General features: G+C 31.4%; 2 protein-coding genes across 2 annotated transcripts in view; one reads left to right on the top strand and one right to left on the bottom strand.

Annotated features, from left to right (window-relative positions):
- Positions 1–5,682, bottom strand: part of LOC139851591 (synaptotagmin-5-like) — a 75,278-nt gene extending 69,596 nt beyond the window's left edge. Inside the window, exon 1 of the mRNA XM_071840670.1 lies at positions 5,617–5,682. The gene's annotated coding sequence lies outside the window, so the exon portion shown is untranslated. The remainder of the gene's footprint in view (positions 1–5,616) is intronic.
- Positions 5,683–7,845: 2,163 nt separating this feature from the next.
- On the top strand, positions 7,846–14,899 carry LOC139855912 (putative chloride channel-like protein CLC-g). The gene is made up of 7 exons (XM_071845150.1): positions 7,846–8,184; positions 9,416–9,616; positions 9,734–9,911; positions 11,311–11,573; positions 11,682–11,951; positions 12,458–13,586; positions 14,536–14,899. Exons 1-7 carry the CDS (start codon positions 8,045–8,047, stop codon positions 14,668–14,670), a joined length of 2,316 nt encoding a protein of 771 aa, XP_071701251.1. The 5' UTR covers positions 7,846–8,044; the 3' UTR covers positions 14,671–14,899.
- The last annotated feature ends 5,330 nt before the right edge of the window (positions 14,900–20,229 follow it).

The following is a 20,229-nucleotide window of genomic DNA, read 5'->3' on the forward strand; positions in this document are numbered from 1 at the left end:
AACTATGAATGACTTGATAATAATCTTGATGAACTCAACGACTCGAATGCAACGTCTTTTGAAATATGTCATGAATGACTCCAAGTAATATCTTTAATATGAGCAAATGCACAGCGGAAGATTTCTTTATTACCTGAGAATAAACATGCTTTAAAGTGTCAACCAAAAGGTTGGTGAGTTCATTAGTTTAACATAAATAATCATTTCATAATTTTAATAGACCACAAGATTTCATATTTCCATTTCTCATAAACATACGTCCCATGCATAGAGACAAAAATATCATTCATATGAATTGAACACCTGGTAATCGAGCTTAACAAGATGCATATAGAATATCCCCATCATTCCGGGACTCCCTTCGGACATGATAAATTCGAAGTACTAAAGCATCCGGTACTTTGGATGGGGCTTGTTGGGCCCGATAGATCTATCTTTAGGATTCGCGTCAATTAGGGTGTCTGTTCCCTAATTCTTAGATTACCAGACTAAAAGGGGCATATTCGATTTCGATCATTCAACCATATAATGTAGTTTCAATTACTTGTGTCTATTTCGTAAAACAGTTATAAAAACAGCGCATGTATTCTCAGTCCCAAAAATATATATTGCAAAAGCATTTAAAAAGGGAGTAATGAAACTCACACATATAAATATTGTAAAATAGTTATTAAAACATTGTATGTATTCTCAGCCCAAAAATATATATAAAAAGGGAATAATGAAACTCACCTAATGTATTTTGTAGTAAAAATACATATAACGATATTGAACAATGCAGGGTTGGCCTCGGATTCACGAACCTATATCATTTGTATATTTATTAATATTCATAGTTGTAATTGAACACATATATATAATTGTATTAGTTATACCATTTTTATGTTAACAATATATATATGTTTTATATGTTCATTTTGTATATAGAAATATTAAATTTTGTTATGTTATATGAGTTAAATATAAATATATATATATATATATATATATATTTATGTATGTATTTCATTTGTTTATCAAAACAGTAGTTTTATTATACTAAGTTAATATTAGTAAAAATAATGATAATAACATTAATAGTATACATATGTTAATAACAATCCTATTAGTGATAGTAACAATGATATTAATAATAGTACATGTAAAAGTATTAATTTTATTGTTTATGATAGTTATGATATTAATGATTTACTAATAATAATAATAATAACTTAATTAAGAATGATAATATTAATAAAAATAATGATATTGTTAATAATGATACATTTGTTTAATAATAATAATAATAATAATAATAATAATAATAATAATAATAATAATAATACTAGTAATTACAAAAGTGATACTAATACAGAAAATAATAATTGTTCGTATTATTTTCATAATAACAATAATAATAATTCTACTCATAGTAATACTTATTTTAATATTAGTAATACTAATAATAACGCTAATAAAACTTAATAAAGTTACTTAATAACAAAATGAATATAATATTAATCATAGTATTTATGTTAACTTAATAATAACAATGATAATACATCTAGTAGTAGTTAATAAATAAGATAATAATAATCATAATAATAATAATAATAGTCATAGCAATATTTCTAGTTATAATCATAATTATAATAATAATAATGATGAATGATAATTAATACATACTAGTAATAATAATAATAATAATAATAATAATAATAATAATAACAACAACAACTATAATAATTAGTACTAGTAATAATATTTAACAATAACAATATTCATAAAAACATTAAAAATAATAATGATACTAATAATAATAATAATAATAATAATAATAATAATAATAATAATAATAATAATAATAATAATAATAATAATAATAATAATATGTTAAAGATGGAACTACCTCTCAAAATGGCTGAAAAATAAAAGGTGTCACCAGCGGGACTCGAACCCGCGACTCCTCGTTCGCACACAACACTCCTTAACCATGGCTCCATAATTGTTTTTCTGATTAGAATGCCAACCCAATTTATATGACCCGTCCTCTGCTTGTACCAACTTCACCTTCTTCTTCTAGCAATTAAACAACCCGAGACCCACTAACCATACAGGGAATTCATGATTTGAATTAATACTTTCCAACAAAATAAAACCTATCTATATGTGTCCTGGAACAGATTGAGAACGGAAAAAATAAAAAAATAAAAAAATAGAAGGTTGCTGCAGTAGCAGCTCGTCGAGTATTAGGAAAGAAAAAAATTTCACTTTTGATTTGTAGGAGTTTTTAGATAATGATTCTTTCACAAACTATTTTCCAAATCACTTCCATAAACTATTGGATTCATCAATTGATCAAGAAACATTAACACATTCACAAATTTAGTGATGAACCAAATATTTGACTTTTTAAAACATAAGGTTTGACTCTTAAATTGATAATCAATACGAAAAATTGGAACCTGAAAGTTTGCAGATAGTTTGAGTAAGGGATTTCAATCATAACTGCATTTTTAGATTTTTAAAAACGTTACAAATTCGTGACCTTGGTAAAATGAAAAAGAAACAGATATACTAGCAGAAAAATAAAAAAAATATAAAAAATATAACTGTTTAATGCTTGCTTCCACTTGCAGCTGCTATACAATTTTGATTGTTAATGATCGAGGAAAATTGAATGACTTTTTAATCCAAATATGAGATGATCGATGGGCAACTGAATGGAGACAGGGGTTGTTCGAACAGAACAATAAATGAAGAAAGTAAATAAAGTGGGTTTACAAAGTCTCATTAAATTTTGTTGTGTAGCTGGGCTTATATTTTGTAATGAGATCAATGGCATGAGACAAGATCAGATACAGCAAGATAGATACCGGTGACCAGTTTATACGATATCCACTTTTTATATAATTTATATATAATTAATAATTAATAAATATATTAATAATAATAATAATTATATAAATAATTATTATAAATAATAATGATACTAATAATCATAAAAAAAATTAGTAATAATTATATTATTAATGATAATAATATATTGTATTATTTTCTATTAAGTATAACTATAATAATACTAATGTTATTAATAATAATAATATTATTAATAAAGATATTAATAATAATAATAATAGTAAATAATCAACATAACTTAAAATTAAAAATATTACTACTAATTATGATGATATAACAAATTAGATGTATCATTTCTATATATTATATTACATAGTAATATACTATCATTAATATTAATATTAATACTAATATTAATAATGAAAGTAAATATACTAACATTGCTATAACATTTATCTTTTAACTTGTATCTAAATATATTAATATTACAATTTATTAATCAGGTAACATTTAATGATTATATAATACATATATATAATAACATATATTAAATATTTATTATCTATTCCTTACAATATAATAGTAATCATTTATAGAAATCAATAATATCATATATATATATATATATATATATATATATATATATATATATATATATATATATATATATATATATATATATATATATATATATATATATATATATATATATATATATTTATATATATTCATATAATAGTAACCTAATTATTCTTATTTATTATTGTATGTTTTAATTCCATTTAATTAAGTGTATTTTTTTTTTAAATGCGATATGTACACTTATATTTGTATATATATATATATATATATATATATATATATATATATATATATATATATATGTTTATATTTATTTATACACAAAGGTTCGTGAATCGTTAGAAATGGTAAAAGGTCAAATAAATATATTAACATAGTTCAAAGATTTTGGAATTCAACATTACAGACTTTGCTTATCGTGTCGAAACCATATAAAGATTAAGTTTAAATTTGGTCAAAAATTCCCTGGTCATCACATTATTATAACGTTAAAGTTTAGCTACCAGGGTTCTCAATCTTGTAGAATATTTTGATAAACATTTCTGAATGAAACAACTGAAATCTTGTGATTCACCTTTATGTACAGATTATGCAAAACATTAAAACTATGAACTCACCAACCTTTGTGTTGACACTTGTTAGCATGTTTATTCTCAGGTTCCCTATAAGTCTTCCGCCGTTTGCTTATATGTTAGACAAGCTATATGCATGGAGTCTTACATGGCATATTTTTCAAGAAAACGTTGCATTCACCAAATCATCACCATGTATCTTATTTTGACTGCATTGTCAACGGAAGTACCAATGTAAACTATTATATTACGGTGATTGTCTATATGTAGAAATCATCAGATGTCGAAAACCTTTGATTTAAATATTCATTTATGGTGTGCCTTTTCAAAAGAATGCAATATTTACAAAACGTATCATATAGAGGTCAAATACCTCGCAATGAAATCGATGAATGACGTGTTCGTCTATATGGATTTGGAGCGATCGTCACACATGAACATTTAAAAAACTAGAGATATAGGATTATGTATTCAAGAGTGCCAATCGATATGTGTTGACTTGTATCTTTTCGCGATCTACTCGAAAGATTTACTTTGTATCTCGCATAGTGCAACCGGAGAGGTCCAACATTTTTTGTTAAAGACCATTTGGTTTCGGTTCCACCATATGAGGTAGCAACTAGACCAAAGCATCGCTTGCCAAAACTTGAACCCCGAATCCGTCATCGTAACATTTGAAACACCTTGAAGAATCTCACTTAAACTTGCCGAAGAGTATACATTAAACCCCCACCATTTAAACACTTTTTTCCTAAACCTCGAACGCATGTTTACAAAAGAGCAAGACTTGGTCAATTGATTCCACCCCGTCGTCGCAAAGAGGGCAACGAACGGAGTGGAGGTCAATCCCACATTTGTCAAGCTCGATTAAAGTTGGAATGGGTTTTCTTCTCGACCTCCAAACAAAAAGTTCAACCTTCTTTGGGACCAAATTATTTCTCAATGATTCTATCACATTGGGACCAACAATTAGTAACTTTGAGTCGATTAAATAAGCGAGTCTTTTTGTTGAGAAAAGCACATTGCTCGAGCCTTCCTAACGCCAAATGTCACTTTTTTACGTAACTAGAACACAATCCCGTAGCACTGCTGTTAGATCCGTGAGCTCAGCCTCCGTACTTTTCCAGTCAAGGTGTTGATGAATGCACACTACTTTCCATACTTTTCCCGTCTCCTTCAAAATCTAAATTTAGTCCTGTAGATTTTGTAGGATTACTCTTAAATTCGAAAGTGATAGATTTCACTATCGCCATTACAATTGGCGAGAAAAAAACCCACAACTCGCATATATCCTATCCTCGTGAGCACAAATACGAGTAAAAATTTGTACCCATCAGACGGATCACGGGTATATATTACCCGTCGCGTGATATATTACCCGTCGCGGGTATAACTCAATCCGCCAATCTATGTGATTTTTAATTTACCGCGAGTTTATACGTAGAACTATTAAATTTACAAGTAATTTTGTTTATATTAATAATTAAATTAAATTAAATATTAAATATTATATAGAAGTAAACAACTTAATTCTCGCGCCATTTTACATGTTGTACATATGGATTTAATTAATAAAAATAATTGATTTTTATAAATGTTTAACTAAGCTGTATATTTTTATTACCCGCGGGTTACAATTACTCGTGGTCACGAGCATGAGTGAAATCTTTTTACCTACGGACAGGTGACGAGTCCCAATGAGCAAAAAAACCTGATGGACATGTTACATGTATATAAGATCTGTGCTCGTCGCTCACGTGCGCCATCTCTAACCATCACCATTAAACTCGTTTTTGCAAATAAAATAATGCTAACATTACTGCTATCTTTACACTTAACACGATCGTCAAATGTCTTTTTTGTTTACTTTTCATATTTATCTTTTACTTTTTATCTTTTTTTTTGTTTTACATGCAAAAAATAATGGCATAAAAGAACTTCATCTTATTATTTTTACTAATTTATAAAAATGAATAATTAATTTGTAACAGTTAAAAAATAAATAGTTGACACTAATAATAAATAGTAGTATGAAGGGGAAAGTAATTAATATTAATATATTAATAATAATAATGAATAATGATAAAATAAAATAGAAGTATATGTTATAGTGAACATATAGCCTAATGATACACGGCTTCTTTTACAACATTAATTTAATTTAATACGATGTAGATAGCTAAAAGACGGAACGTCCATTGTGTGGACAACGTATAGTTTAGGACCACTTGAATGTCGTTTAATGTAGCATGAAATGAAATGAGATGACTAGATGAGAATAGGACCACCCCCGCCTAAAACAGATAACAAATATCCACACTAGAATACTACCTAATTGTAATTATAGTTATTATCCAATCAATTTTATGAGCTTATTTAATAAGTAAAAACATTGTTGCTGGAATGTTTCTTTGAAGTTTAGATTAAGGACATTCTTTAAAAAAAAAAAAAAAAAAAGTTAGAAGCATGCTAGAACAAATTATAGGCCCTTTAATTATTGATCATGTACAAGTAGATGCCTTGTACGTGCTCATTTCCGATTCTGATTGTAATTTGATAAAAGGAAACTAAACTTATTTTTGTATTTATGAATATCATATATATCATATCATATATCATATATAACTTAATTTCATATCTAGAACTTAAAGTTAACATGAATAGCATAATACTAAAATTAAATAGGAAAGTCAATATTAAAAATGTATATTTATATTTTGTAATTAATTCAACCAAGTTTAAAAACATAAATATAATAATCTTAAGTGTAACACTAAGGGTTATGTTTAACATTTTCATTTCTAACTATTTTTAAGATGGTTTAATTTTGAGTTAGATGCAATCTAAATCATAATCATAATGCGTGTTAGATGAATTTCAAGTGATACAAAAAGAAATGAAGCAGCTTGATGAATGATAAATATCATTCATTATGCTGCTTCCTTCTCTTTCCCTTTTTTTACTTCTCCGAAAATCATGTGTGTAGAAAAAATATAATTGTATGATATATGAGTTTGCTTTAAAAAATTTATTTTTATTTTTATTTTGATATTTTGTTAGTGTATTTTTCACTAATTCCAAAACCTCATACTCTCATTCTTTGACACCTCATACTAATATAAAGATTATTAGTATTATTATTCACTTTAAAAATCAGATATCAGCATAATTTATGTGATATATGAATATAAATATAAATAAACATGAATGTAGAGAGAGATATACGACATGTGACAAATAAGTTAGATAATCCCAATTAAATAAAGAGTTTTTTGTAATCACAATTTAAAGGTTATGTTTAAGAAATTTATCAATGAATTTTGATTATCATAAAAAATATTGGGAAGTTGATTATTAAAAATTAAGTAGGATAGTAGTAACAAGATTCGAACTTAACACCTCATATAAGACTCTCATGGCCCGAATCACCGAACTCTTAATAATCAAGTACAATACAAAAACAAAATTATTTCCCAATCTTTTCAAGAAATAATAACGAATAGTAATAGTTTTGTGTATAGTTAAAACGAGTTAACAAATGGTTCGCGTGTTGCTACGGAATAGAATCAATAGGCGAAACAGCTAATAACAATCTTTTTTCGCCTACCGATAGATAGTAGGTTGCTTTCAAACTCAAACCAACGTAATTTCATCGAATACTTTAACCCGTACAAAACGACAGAGCATAAAACTAAAAATCAACATAATTCTCCGTGTCAAAAGGTATATAAAAGTTACTTCCTCCTCCTCCGTCCCAGTTCAATTGTCGACGGAGGTAGTAGTAATTTACAAGTCATTTAAGTATATTAGTCATTTAAGTATATTGTAAAATCTTAAGAAGAACCTTACTCTATTTTCAGAATAAAAACTCTTAAATTTAACATGATTATTAAGGTGGATGGATAATAAAACAACAATTCTGTATAGCATAAGCAGTCACTCACTCACTATTATACCACATCATAGCAGCAGTGGAATAGAGGTATGTCGTCATGCGGTTTCACTTCAATCAACAATAACAATAGGTAATAGTTAACAGTAGTAGTAAAAATATGAACGGATTATCATCGGCGCCGGATGAAGAATCACTTACGGCGCCGCTTCTTCACCTCCGGCGATCAACCTCCAACACCACTTCTCAGATTGCCATCGTTGGATCCAATCCTTGCCCTATTGAAAGTCTCGATTATGAGTAACCACTCACTCTCTTTACTCCACTCAATTTATATTATTTGTTTCTTCAGTATATTAATATTTAATATTAAATATTAATTATTAAATTATAATAATAATTAAGTTGAGTGATAATACTAGTAATATGTTTGTGACATTAATGATCTGGACCAAAATGAGCCAATTAATTCTTCACTAATAGGTCCAAAATCACTGTCAGTTTGAATCTCATATACATATACAATCAAATTGAATTTTGAAAAAAAATAAAAAACCTACATGCTGCTGAAGACTGCTTAACTGCTTATGGGGTGTTTGGGATTGCTAATTTAAGTGAGTTTGATAAAACTGAATGATTTAGCGTCGAATGGTTCAGAATCTGAATGGTTTAGAGCATTCAGAGCCTTTGAATAAAGTTTGTTCTGAATGAAAATAAGCGGTTTGATAATCATTTTAAATGAACGATGTGAATTGAGTAAAAGTGCCTTATTAACGTGTTACATGAATAAAAATACCATATACTTGTTGGTTTAACGTTTTTGATATGATTTGAGAAGGATATTATAGAAAAAATTAGGTGCTTAATGGTTAAGAGAGTGTTTCAACTCTGAATGGTTCAAGACTGAATTCTGAACCATTCAACACTTGAACATATGTCATTTAGAGGTCAGAAACAAACACGTTGAATGCTAAATGCTATTCATCGCTAAAATCATTCCATTAAGAGGCAAACAAACGCACCCTAAGTGTGCGTTGGCTGATTCCTAATATTTAAAATAATAAGCAAATTCAAACACCCTTTTGAAGACTGCTTAATTGCTTATTTTAGGTGTAGTAAACACGGAAATAATAAGCATGTTTGCACTTATTATTAGGTTTTTAACAGCACAAGGCTTTGAAGTTAACAGCCGTAAACACCCCCTCAGTTTGTTACTACTGTATGTATCTGACCTTCAACTACTTATAACCTGGCCAGTTTGATGACGTGTCATGTTATATGGTTGCCACATCAGCAGTAAATGTCGAATGATTGGAAGTTTACTAGTTTCTCGATGAAGGGTCACAGGTTACGTAGAATAGTAGCTAATGGAGATTTCGTTACTTTAAAAGTTCAGTACATACAATTGTATAAAACAATTATTTCGTGTATAAGAATTTCAACAAATAAATCAATGCAAGCAGGTGTACACATCGAATAGTATTGTTGCTAATTAAATTAATTGTATCTTATTTCTTCTTTCTTTTTTAAGGATCATTGAGAATGATATCTTCAAGCATGATTGGCGCAGCAGAAGCAAGAACCAGATATTCCAGTACACATCTTTGAAATGGGTTCTTTGTTTTCTTATCGGTATCATTGTCTGTCTCATTGGCTTCTTCAATAACCTAGCTATTGAAAATATTGCTGGTGTCAAGTTTGTTATTACCTCTAACATGATGCTATCAAACAGGTTACACTTGTTCTCATAAATTTATTATATTGTGAATTGTGATATTACACTTATATTAGTTACAAGAACTGTTAACTTTATACATGTAAACAACTACTCACTTCATATTTGTCGCAGGTACTGGGCTGCATTTCTCATATTTGCAGCAGCGAATTTAGGGCTTACGTTGTTTGCTTGTTTGATAACAACTTTAATAGCTCCCGAGACTGCTGGATCAGGCATACCTGAAGTGAAGGCTTATTTAAACGGTGTTGATGCTCCTGCCATCTTTTCATTTAGAACCTTGTTAATTAAGGTGATGTCAGCAGTTAATGCACGAATATCTCGTCATCTCTTTTTCTTCTTTATAACTCGATACATGTGCTCCAACTTACGTAGAATGTTAATTGTTGATTTATTTGTTTCGTTAAAATTTTGAAACAAGTGTTGCAGAACTCGGAATTACTCGGCGAGTACTCGTTTTTTGAACTCGGAGTGTACTCACCAAGTATTCGTTCAACCTCGGTCAAAAATGGTCAAAATTCGGTCAAAACTCAGCCAAAACTCGGGATTGCTCGGTAAATCGGTCAAAACCTGGTCAAAATCAGTCAAAGTCAAACTTGGTCAACGTCCGAGTACTCCTAAAAAGTCCTGACCGAGTAATTCCCAAGTAGCGATTTTTGTAATCTTGATTTTTATCCTTGTATTGTATAGGATTAGGATTGATGACTAGGTTGTATATATTTTTTATTTTATATTCTTATTTATTTATTTTTTAGTTTTATATATTTCTATCGTATGCCTTTTTGCCTACTTGCTTTTTTGCTTCATATATGTTTGTATTACCATGTTTTTTTTTTTTTTTTTTTTTTTTTTTTTTTTTTTTTTTCCACATACTATACTTATACTTATTGTAGCATATCCCAACATGTTGTGTGCATTACATTATACTTATTTACATGCCTTAGTGCACTATACCGGTACATGTTTTGCATTACATTATATCGCATTAAATTACATGTATTTACATGTTACATGTCTTTATGCATACATAGTATACTTACATGTTTTATGATGCATATTATACCTACATGCTTCACACCTACATGTTTACATACACATATTATACATACATGGCTTGTTATACTTGCATATTTGACACTTACATATTTCACCTATATGTTCTATTACTTTACTTTGTTACATGCTATATTTATCTTTACATTTTCCATGGTAAGGTTTCTATTTTATCTACTTTACTTGCATTTAGTTACTTCACTTAACGGATTTCATGGTTCTTCTGGCCGGAGGTCCTTAGGAAGCAGCCTCTCTGCCCTCTAGTATAGGGAGGGACGACTTCTTCTACCCGCGGACCGATAGGTATCCGTGGGTGGAGGAATGACTTCCCTTTTACTCTAGGGTAGAGGAAAGACTGTCTACATCTAACCTCCCCCATACTCCACTTTAGTGGAATTGGGTATTGTTGTTGTTGGTGTTGGTGTTGTTGTTGTTGTTGTTGTTGTTGTTGTTGTATTGTATAGTCTATGAATATATCATGGAATGCACTTATAAATGCAAAATTTCCTTAAAAATTGTGTTATTAGAATATTGCTTGAATTGTCATATTGTTTATATTTTACTGTTTTTATCCATTTATATATCAAGTTATATTATATAGATATATTACATGTGATGTGATGTGGACTTATTGACAGATTGTTGGCAGCATTGCAGCAGTATCATCATCTCTAAATGTTGGCAAGGCGGGGCCCATGGTGCATACCGGTGCATGCATTGCAGCTCTAACATCTCAAGCTGGATCAAAGAAATACGGGTTGACATGGCGATGGTTCAGATTTTTCAATAACGATAGAGACCGACGTGATCTTGTAACTTGTGGATCAGCTGCTGGTATTGCCGCTGCGTTTCGTGCCCCCGTTGGCGGTGTACTTTTTGCTCTTGAAGAAATGGCATCCTGGTAATCTTTATGAATGTATACGTTGACCCAACTTACGTTCAGACATAACAGAAATTAAAAAATAAACTTTTTTCAAAAAAACTTATGTTTCTTTGTATTGTTCTTTAGGTGGAGAAGTGCGCTTTTGTGGAGAGCTTTCTTTTCGACTGCCATTGTTGCAATATTGCTTCGGGGTTTGACTGATATGTGTTTGAGTGGAAAATGTGGACTGTTTGGCACTGGTGGTTTGATAATATTTGATGTTACGTCAGAAGATATATCGTATCATCTAACCGATGTACCTCCGGTTCTTCTTCTCGGAGTCATTGGTGGCGTTGCAGGGGGTTTGTACAATTTTTTACTGGGCAAAGTACTTCGACTTTACAATTTAATATACGAGTAAGCTCACTCTTTGGGGTCATATGATTTTGGGGTCAAAAGGCAGATTGGGCCGGTTGGGTCGGTTGGGTTGGTTGTGTAACTTCTTGGGGTCAAATAATTTTGGATCAGGCTGTGTTGACCCAAAACACTGGAGTTTTTTCAAATAGGTAGTGTGTCAAATCTATGATTACAAAATTATTGTTAATTCAACCATAATATAAATTTTGATCAAAATTATTTTGGAATTATTGTGAATTAGAGACTCTGTGGGCTCATTTCTGTTTATTCTACCTGTCAGAGATCAAATTTTACTCGGATTGACCCGTTAAAAGTAAATGGGTCAGATTTTCCAGTTTTTATATTTTTGATACAGGTAATGGATAGTCAAACAATTTACTTAAAATAAGTTCCCAAATGTTAAATTTGTTATGGAATTGTTGATATTGTAGCTTTCTATCATATTTATTGAAAATTGAAATATTTAATTATCTCTTATTATAAATTTCTGACCTATGTTACTCCAGGAAAGGCACTGTTTATAAAATACTTCTGGCTTGCACGGTTTCCATCGTCACATCCTGTCTCTTATTCGGGTTACCATGGTTCGCATCGTGCCAACCTTGTCCAGCTGGCGCATCAGAACCCTGTCCCACAATCGGCCGCTCAGGCAACTACAAAAAGTTCCAATGTCAGCCCGATCAATACAACGAACTCGCAAGTCTTTTTTTCAACACAAACGATGATGCAATAAAAAATCTCTTTAGTAAAGACACCGACACCGAGTTTCACCCCACATCGGTACTAATATTCTTCATCACTTGCTTTTTCCTCAGCATCTTTAGTTACGGTATCGTAGCACCAGTCGGTCTTTTTATTCCCGTAATCGTAACCGGTGCGTCTTACGGGCGACTCGTTGGTTTGTTAATCGGGTCAAGTTCAAATCTTAACCACGGGTTATTTGCCGTTTTGGGTGCCGCTTCACTTTTGGGCGGGTCGATGAGAATGACGGTTTCGTTATGTGTTATTCTTCTAGAACTTACTAATAACTTACTTCTGTTACCATTAATAATGCTGGTTCTTCTTGTTTCCAAAACGGTAGCTGATGCATTTAACGCGAATATCTACGACCAGATAATGAAATTGAAAGGCTTTCCTTATTTAGAAACGCACGCTGAACCATACATGAGGCAACTAACTGTTAGCGATGTTGTGTCGGGCCCACTTCGTGTATTTAACGGGGTTGAACTCGTGGGTAATATTGTACACGTTCTCAAAACTGCGGGTCATAACGGGTTTCCTGTTGTTGACGAGCCGCCGAATTCCGAAGCTCCAGTTTTGTACGGTTTGATTTTAAGAAACCATCTTATTACATTACTAAAGAAGAAAGCTTTTTTGGTGGGTCCAACTTTAAGTAATGTGGATGTTGCAGAGCAATTTGTAGCAAGTGATTTTGCAAAACAGGGTCTTAATGAAGCCGAAAAGATTGAAGATATTGAACTTAACGAAGAAGAAATGGAGATGTATGTTGACTTGCATCCGTTTACGAATGCGTCACCGTATACGGTTGTTGAGACTATGTCACTCGCAAAGGCTCTTACGCTTTTTAGAGGTGTCGGTTTACGACACTTATTGGTGGTGCCCAAGACTTCTGGGGTAAGCTTGATGCTTTATTATATATGTTCAGTTTCTTTAGTTTATACAAGATGTGACAAAATGGGCGGGTTGGTTAATAGTTAAAAATTCAATACGAGTATTTTCTAGTATGGGTATATGTAATTAAGACTTTTAACATGATCAAAATACATACTGTATTCATTGTGAACACACTTGGGTAGACCCGCCTGACCATTTGACCCGTTAACGGCAGTGTATAACCCAGATCTTCACTAGATTGTACCTTACTGTCGGTGCAACTTGGTTGGGTTATAGAACCCTTCCATTGTCACACTTCTGTTACATTATTAAAGTCTCTTTATTTTACATTTCACGTGAGCAGTTGTTGAAATGTACTTGGGTTTTAGTGAGTATATTTTTGGTCTTATAGTTGACATTATTTTTTTAAGCAAATATCATATTATCAGTAATGCACAAGGTTGTAAAAGACGCGAGTCGGTGACGCATCGGTCGAGACCTTGGAGGGACGAGTCGGTCGAGACGGCGACGCAACAGTGACGCGTCGGGCGTTGACCAACGTTGACTTTTTAAGATAGTTTTATTAAAAAATATATTTATATATAATATTATATAGAAATCGAATATTAAAATATAAACTACATTTTCAATAAACATGAACAATTGACAATTATTAATAATGTTACAAAATAAAAAAATATTTTTTTTTACTTTGACCGACGTTGACCGACTTTGACCGATTTTTTACCGTTGACCGACTTTTTAGCAACCACGCGTCGGTCATGCCTAAAAAACGACGCGTCGGCCGACTCGACCGACTTTTACAACATTGGTAATGCATATCGTCACAACTTATTTGTGCTTGCTTGAATACGAGTTGACATTTGTGGTGGCAAAATGGGTTTGGTAACAGGTTTTATATCCAGAAACGCTAAATGCGTCTTTTAAAGTCTGTCGTTTTCTCTTGCAGAGACTGCCTGTCGTTGGTATATTGACAAGACATGATTTCATGCCAGAACATATTCTTGGTTTGCATCCAATGTTGGCTAGAAGCAAATGGAAAAGATTAAGGTTCAAGTTCCCTCTTTGGAACAAAATGTTCTAATCGAACTCCTCAAACTGAAATCGCAACATCATAAATATCAGTCAAACAACGGGTTTGGGTTAGTGAAGATGAAATCGGTATCGAAATCAGGTAAGTCCATATTTTGTTAAATTAAATCTTGTATATAGAACTTGTTTTGATCATTGAGAGTACTCTTTATCTTATATTGTACGTTAATTACGGTTATTGTTATTTGAATAAAAGTAAATAGTGTATTAAGTTCTTCTCAGTCATATTAGTTAACAGTTACAAATGTATTAATTTGTTCAACTACGTTAACTCTTTATCTACCTCGTGATATCTTTTAATTAATAAAAAGCCAGTATCTCGTTTGTATGCAAGTAAGTTTAGGATAATTAATAAAATAGTATACACTTGTTATTACTTAAAATACAAGTTTAATATGACATTGTTTACCAGAAAATTAGGTAAACTTCTTGTACCAAATAACATGTAGGAATACAAGTAACCATTGGAAATTAAAGAAAATGATGTCTTTTCGTGTAACTTAACATCTTTAATACATAAATACAGACATATATGTACAGTTCTCACATATACGATTCACACACATAATCCGATTCGAAGACTTTTGATTTACTCATTAGTGTTCTTTAAAATGGTGGCATAAGGTAGATCAATATGGGCTAAAATTGAATGACAAATTGATGGTCACTTAAAACCGCCTTGTTTGATTTTTTTTTTAATACGTTTAACCCACTGTTTAAGTGATTCTTACCTAAACAGGTAAACGAATGAAGCTTTCTCTGATTACGTAAACAGATAAACGGATGAAAGCTTTCTCTATTCAAGTTATCTGTGAAGGGCAAGTATTTTTACTTTGATGTAAGCGACTTAACCGGGTTATCATTTGAACTTTTATGCCTCATTCTACGATCACCTCAATATGTGTTACTAGTGGAATTTGAACTAATACTATTAGACCATCTTCTAGTGGTTTAAGTGATCTTTAGATGTATAGCTAAATTCTCTCACACATGCAATTAGGCCAAAATTTAGTTACAAGTAATGACGTCCGCAAATTAAATGTCAAAAAACCCTAGGCCCAATCTTGTTAACGGTATTGGGTAGTGAGAGTTCTGCATGAGGATCATGATAATGAAAATCAAAATACCAAATGTAATTAGTTAAATAAAATAAATTTACGTGAAAAATGTTTGTATGGTTTACGAGAATTCAATGATCAAATATTAGAACTATTACTTGATCTCGTTACACGAGCTTTCTGTTATGCTCGATTAAGATTGGAAACAGGAACGTTCTGATTTAAGTATGTAAAACACCTCAATATAGCACGACTATAAGCTTTTTGGTATATTATAGAGGATAATTGTACAAAACGGTTATTGGATAATCCGATGGCTGTGTACGTAAATATTATTTGGATAGTCTAAACAGGAAAAGTACCAGCTTTTAAAGAGATTTGATGTTATGCAATAACTTTTACTATTCATTTTCCTATTAACAACGTCAAGTATCCTCTTAATCTTGCCTTCTTCCATGGTATATTCCAAAGGAATTTTAGGATCAAGTTTTCATGGTCTGATATTCTTCCAAAAAAAAAAAACATATGTTTCGGCAGGGATATGCAAGCTTTGTGTTGACTTTGTCAACCCATCCAGCGGTTCCCCGTAGCCCACTGGAGCCTGGCGAAACACCTTCACCCATAAATCACCACAATATGTCAGCGCCCAGATTCGAGCCTGCGTGAAGTCATTCTTCCAACACTTACATATGTGGGACCGATGGGATCACAAGGGCCGGGTACCGTTGAAGCAATGCTTGGTTGGTTTTCATGGTCTGATATAACGTACTGTAATATATATGTGGCCCCAACACAGATGACAACAATACATGTAAACTGGTTTTGATTTCTTTTTTGTCCATTAGATATTATAATCCATTTGTTTTATTATTTTCTATTGATTGATTTTTTCTTATATGTTGCGACACGAGGTAGTAATTTTTTTTTCAAATATAAAAATAATAATAGGAAAATGACAAAATTGCCGACGTTAGCAGGACATTATCAGCCGGTAATGTTCACTTCCACTTTATGTTTAGAGAGATACACTTAGGTACCGTTAGACTAGTAATTCTATGGTGAAATGTGATGACCCGTCCAAATTCATTTGGACGAGTACATCATTCATTGATTTCATAGTGAGGTTTTGACCTCTATATGATACGTTTTGTAAACATTGCATTCTTTTGAAAAGGCACACCATAAATGAATATATAAATTCAAGGTTTTCGACATCTGATGATTTCTACGTATAGACAATCACATCATATAATAGTTTTTAACAATACATTTGTTGACAATACAGTCAAATAAGATACATGGTGATGATTTTGTGAATGCAACGTTTTCTTGAATAAAGCATGTATGACTCCATGCACATAGCTTGTATAACGTATAAGCAAACAGCGGAAGACTTCTAGGAACCTGAGAATAAACATGCTTAAAAGTGTCAACACAAAGGTTGGTGAGTTCATAGTTTTAATGTTGCGCATAATCTGTATATAAAGGTGGATCACAAGATTTCAGTTGTTTCATCCAGAAACGTTTATCAAAATATTCTACAAGATTGAGCACCTTGGTAACTAAGCTTTAACGTTATAATAAGTATCCCTGTTTTAACATACATGCAACCAACATGTACAATACACGCAATCCAACGTGTACTAAACTCAAATAGTATACGTATGTTTTATAGTTCAGGCTAGGGTTTCTATACCTGGAACAGACGGGGATGTCAAGCCCTATGGATCCATATACAACTATTCGCGCTCACCAGTTCTTATAACTGGCAGTTACTAGTTACCAAAGCTAAGGAATTTTTGGTTCAAACTCGGTGTAGAATTTAGTATGTACTTGTGTCCATTGCGTTTAAAATAAAGTGCATGTATTCTCAGCCCCAAAATATAGATTGCAAAAGCAATTAGTAAAAATGGATCAAATGAAACTCACCTTAGCAGCACATAAGGTCATTCACCGAAATGTGACCGAAACTCGGAATGCAAAATAAGCGTAGATCTCAACCTAGAGAACATATGTTGGTCAATACATGTCTAACAAGCTAGGTCGGGTCATAGTGTATCACAATGAAATATCCCGTTCTTATTGATTAAAAACGTTCCATATTAATTGATTTCGTTGCGAGGTTTTGACCTCTATATGAGACGTTTTTCAAAGACTGCATTCATTTTTAAAACAAACCATAACCTTTATTTCATAAATAAAGGTTTACAAAGCTTTACGTAGATTATCAAATAATGATAATCTAAAATATCCTGTTTACACACGACCATTACATAATGGTTTACAATACAAATATATTACATCGAAATCAGTTTCTTGAATGCAGTTTTTACACAATATCATACAAACATGGACTCCAAATCTTGTCCTTATTTTAGTATGCAACAGCGGAAGCTCTTAGTATTCACCTGAGAATAAACATGCTTTAAACGTCAACAAAAATGTTGGTGAGTTATAGGTTTAACCCATCATTCCGGGACACCCTTCGGATATGATATAAATTTCGAAGTACTAAAGCATCCGGTACTTTGGATGGGGTTTGTTAAGCCCAATAGATCTATCTTTAGGATTCGCGTCAATTAGGGTGTCTGTTCCCTAATTCTTAGATTACCAGACTTAATAAAAAGGGGCATATTCGATTTCGATAATTCAACCATAGAATGTAGTTTCACGTACTTGTGTTTATTTTGTAAATCATTTATAAAACCTGCATGTATTCTCATCCCAAAAATATTAGATTTTAAAAGTGGGACTATAACTCACTTTCACAGATTTTTACTTCGTCGGGAAGTAAGACTTGACCACTGGTTGATTCACGAACCTATAACAATATATACATATATATCAAAGTATGTTTAAAATATATTTACAACACTTTTAATATATTTTGATGTTTTAAGTTTATTAAGTCAGCTGTCCTCGTTAGTAACCGACAACTAGTTGTCCACAGTTAGATGTACAGAATATAAATCGATAAATATTATCTTGAATCAATCCACGACCCAGTGTATACGTATCTCAGTATTGATCACAACTCAAGCTATATATATTTTGGAATTAACCTCAACCCTGTATAGCTAACTCCAACATTCACATATAGAGTGTCTATGGTTGTTCCAAAATATATATAGATGTGTCGACATGATAGGTCGAAACATTGTATACGTGTCTATGGTATCTCAAGATTACATAATATACAATACAAGTTGATTAAGTTATGGTTGGAATAGATTTGTTACCAATTTTCACGTAGCTAAAATGAGAAAAATTATCCAATCTTGTTTTACCCATAACTTCTTCATTTTAAATCCGTTTTGAGTGAATCAAATTGCTATGGTTTCATATTGAACTCTATTTTATGAATCTAAACAGAAAAGTATAGGTTTATAGTCGGAAAAATAAGTTACAAGTCGTTTTTGTAAAGGTAGTCATTTCAGTCGAAAGAACGACGTCTAGATGACCATTTTAGAAAACATACTTCCACTTTGAGTTTAACCATAATTTTTGGATATAGTTTCATGTTCATAATAAAAATCATTTTCTCAGAATAACAACTTTTAAATCAAAGTTTATCATAGTTTTTAATTAACTAACCCAAAACAGCCCGCGGTGTTACTACGACGGCGTAAATCCGGTTTTACGGTGTTTTTCGTGTTTCCAGGTTTTAAATCATTAAGTTAGCATATCATATAGATATAGAACATGTGTGTAGTTAATTTTAAAAGTCAAGTTATAAGGATTAACTTTTGTTTGCGAACAAGTTTAGAATTAACTAAACTATGTTCTAGTGATTACGAGTTTAAACCTTCGAATAAGATAGTTTTATATATATGAATCGAATGATGTTATGAAAATCATTACTACCTCAAGTTTAGTAGGTAAACCTACTGGAAGTGACAAGAAATGATCTAGCTTCAAAGGATCTTGGATGGCTTGAAAGTTCTTGAAGTAGGATCATGACACAAAAACAAGTTCAAGTAAGATTTTTACTCGAATTAAGATAGTTTATAGTTATAGAAATTGAATCAAAGTTTGAATATGAATATTACCTTGAATAAGAAAGATAACCTACTGTATATAACAAAGGTTTCTTGATCTTAGATGATTACTTGGAATGGATTAGAAAGCTTGGAAGTAAATTAGTAAACTTGAAGGGATTTTTGAAGTGTTCTTGAAGTGTTCTTCCTATGATGATTATAGCTTGATTCTTGAAGTGATTTTTGATGAAGATGATGATTAACTACTGGAAAAATACGTTCATAATAGTGTGTGTGTGTGTTGAGAGAGAATTAGAATGAGAATTGGAAGTGAAATGGAGTGAATGATGAGTGGTAATTGGTGAGTGGTGAGTGGGGTTAAAAGGAGTTCTAGTTAGTTGACTAGCTCATGGTAGAAGTTAAAATTGATTAGTCATACATGACATAATCAAGAGTGGAATCCCATGCTAGTTCCTATTGGTATATACTCATAGTAAGTACGTTTTGAAGCTGTGT

This window comes from Rutidosis leptorrhynchoides, chromosome 6 (assembly GCF_046630445.1).
Source record: "Rutidosis leptorrhynchoides isolate AG116_Rl617_1_P2 chromosome 6, CSIRO_AGI_Rlap_v1, whole genome shotgun sequence".
Classification (NCBI taxonomy): domain Eukaryota; kingdom Viridiplantae; phylum Streptophyta; class Magnoliopsida; order Asterales; family Asteraceae; genus Rutidosis; species Rutidosis leptorrhynchoides.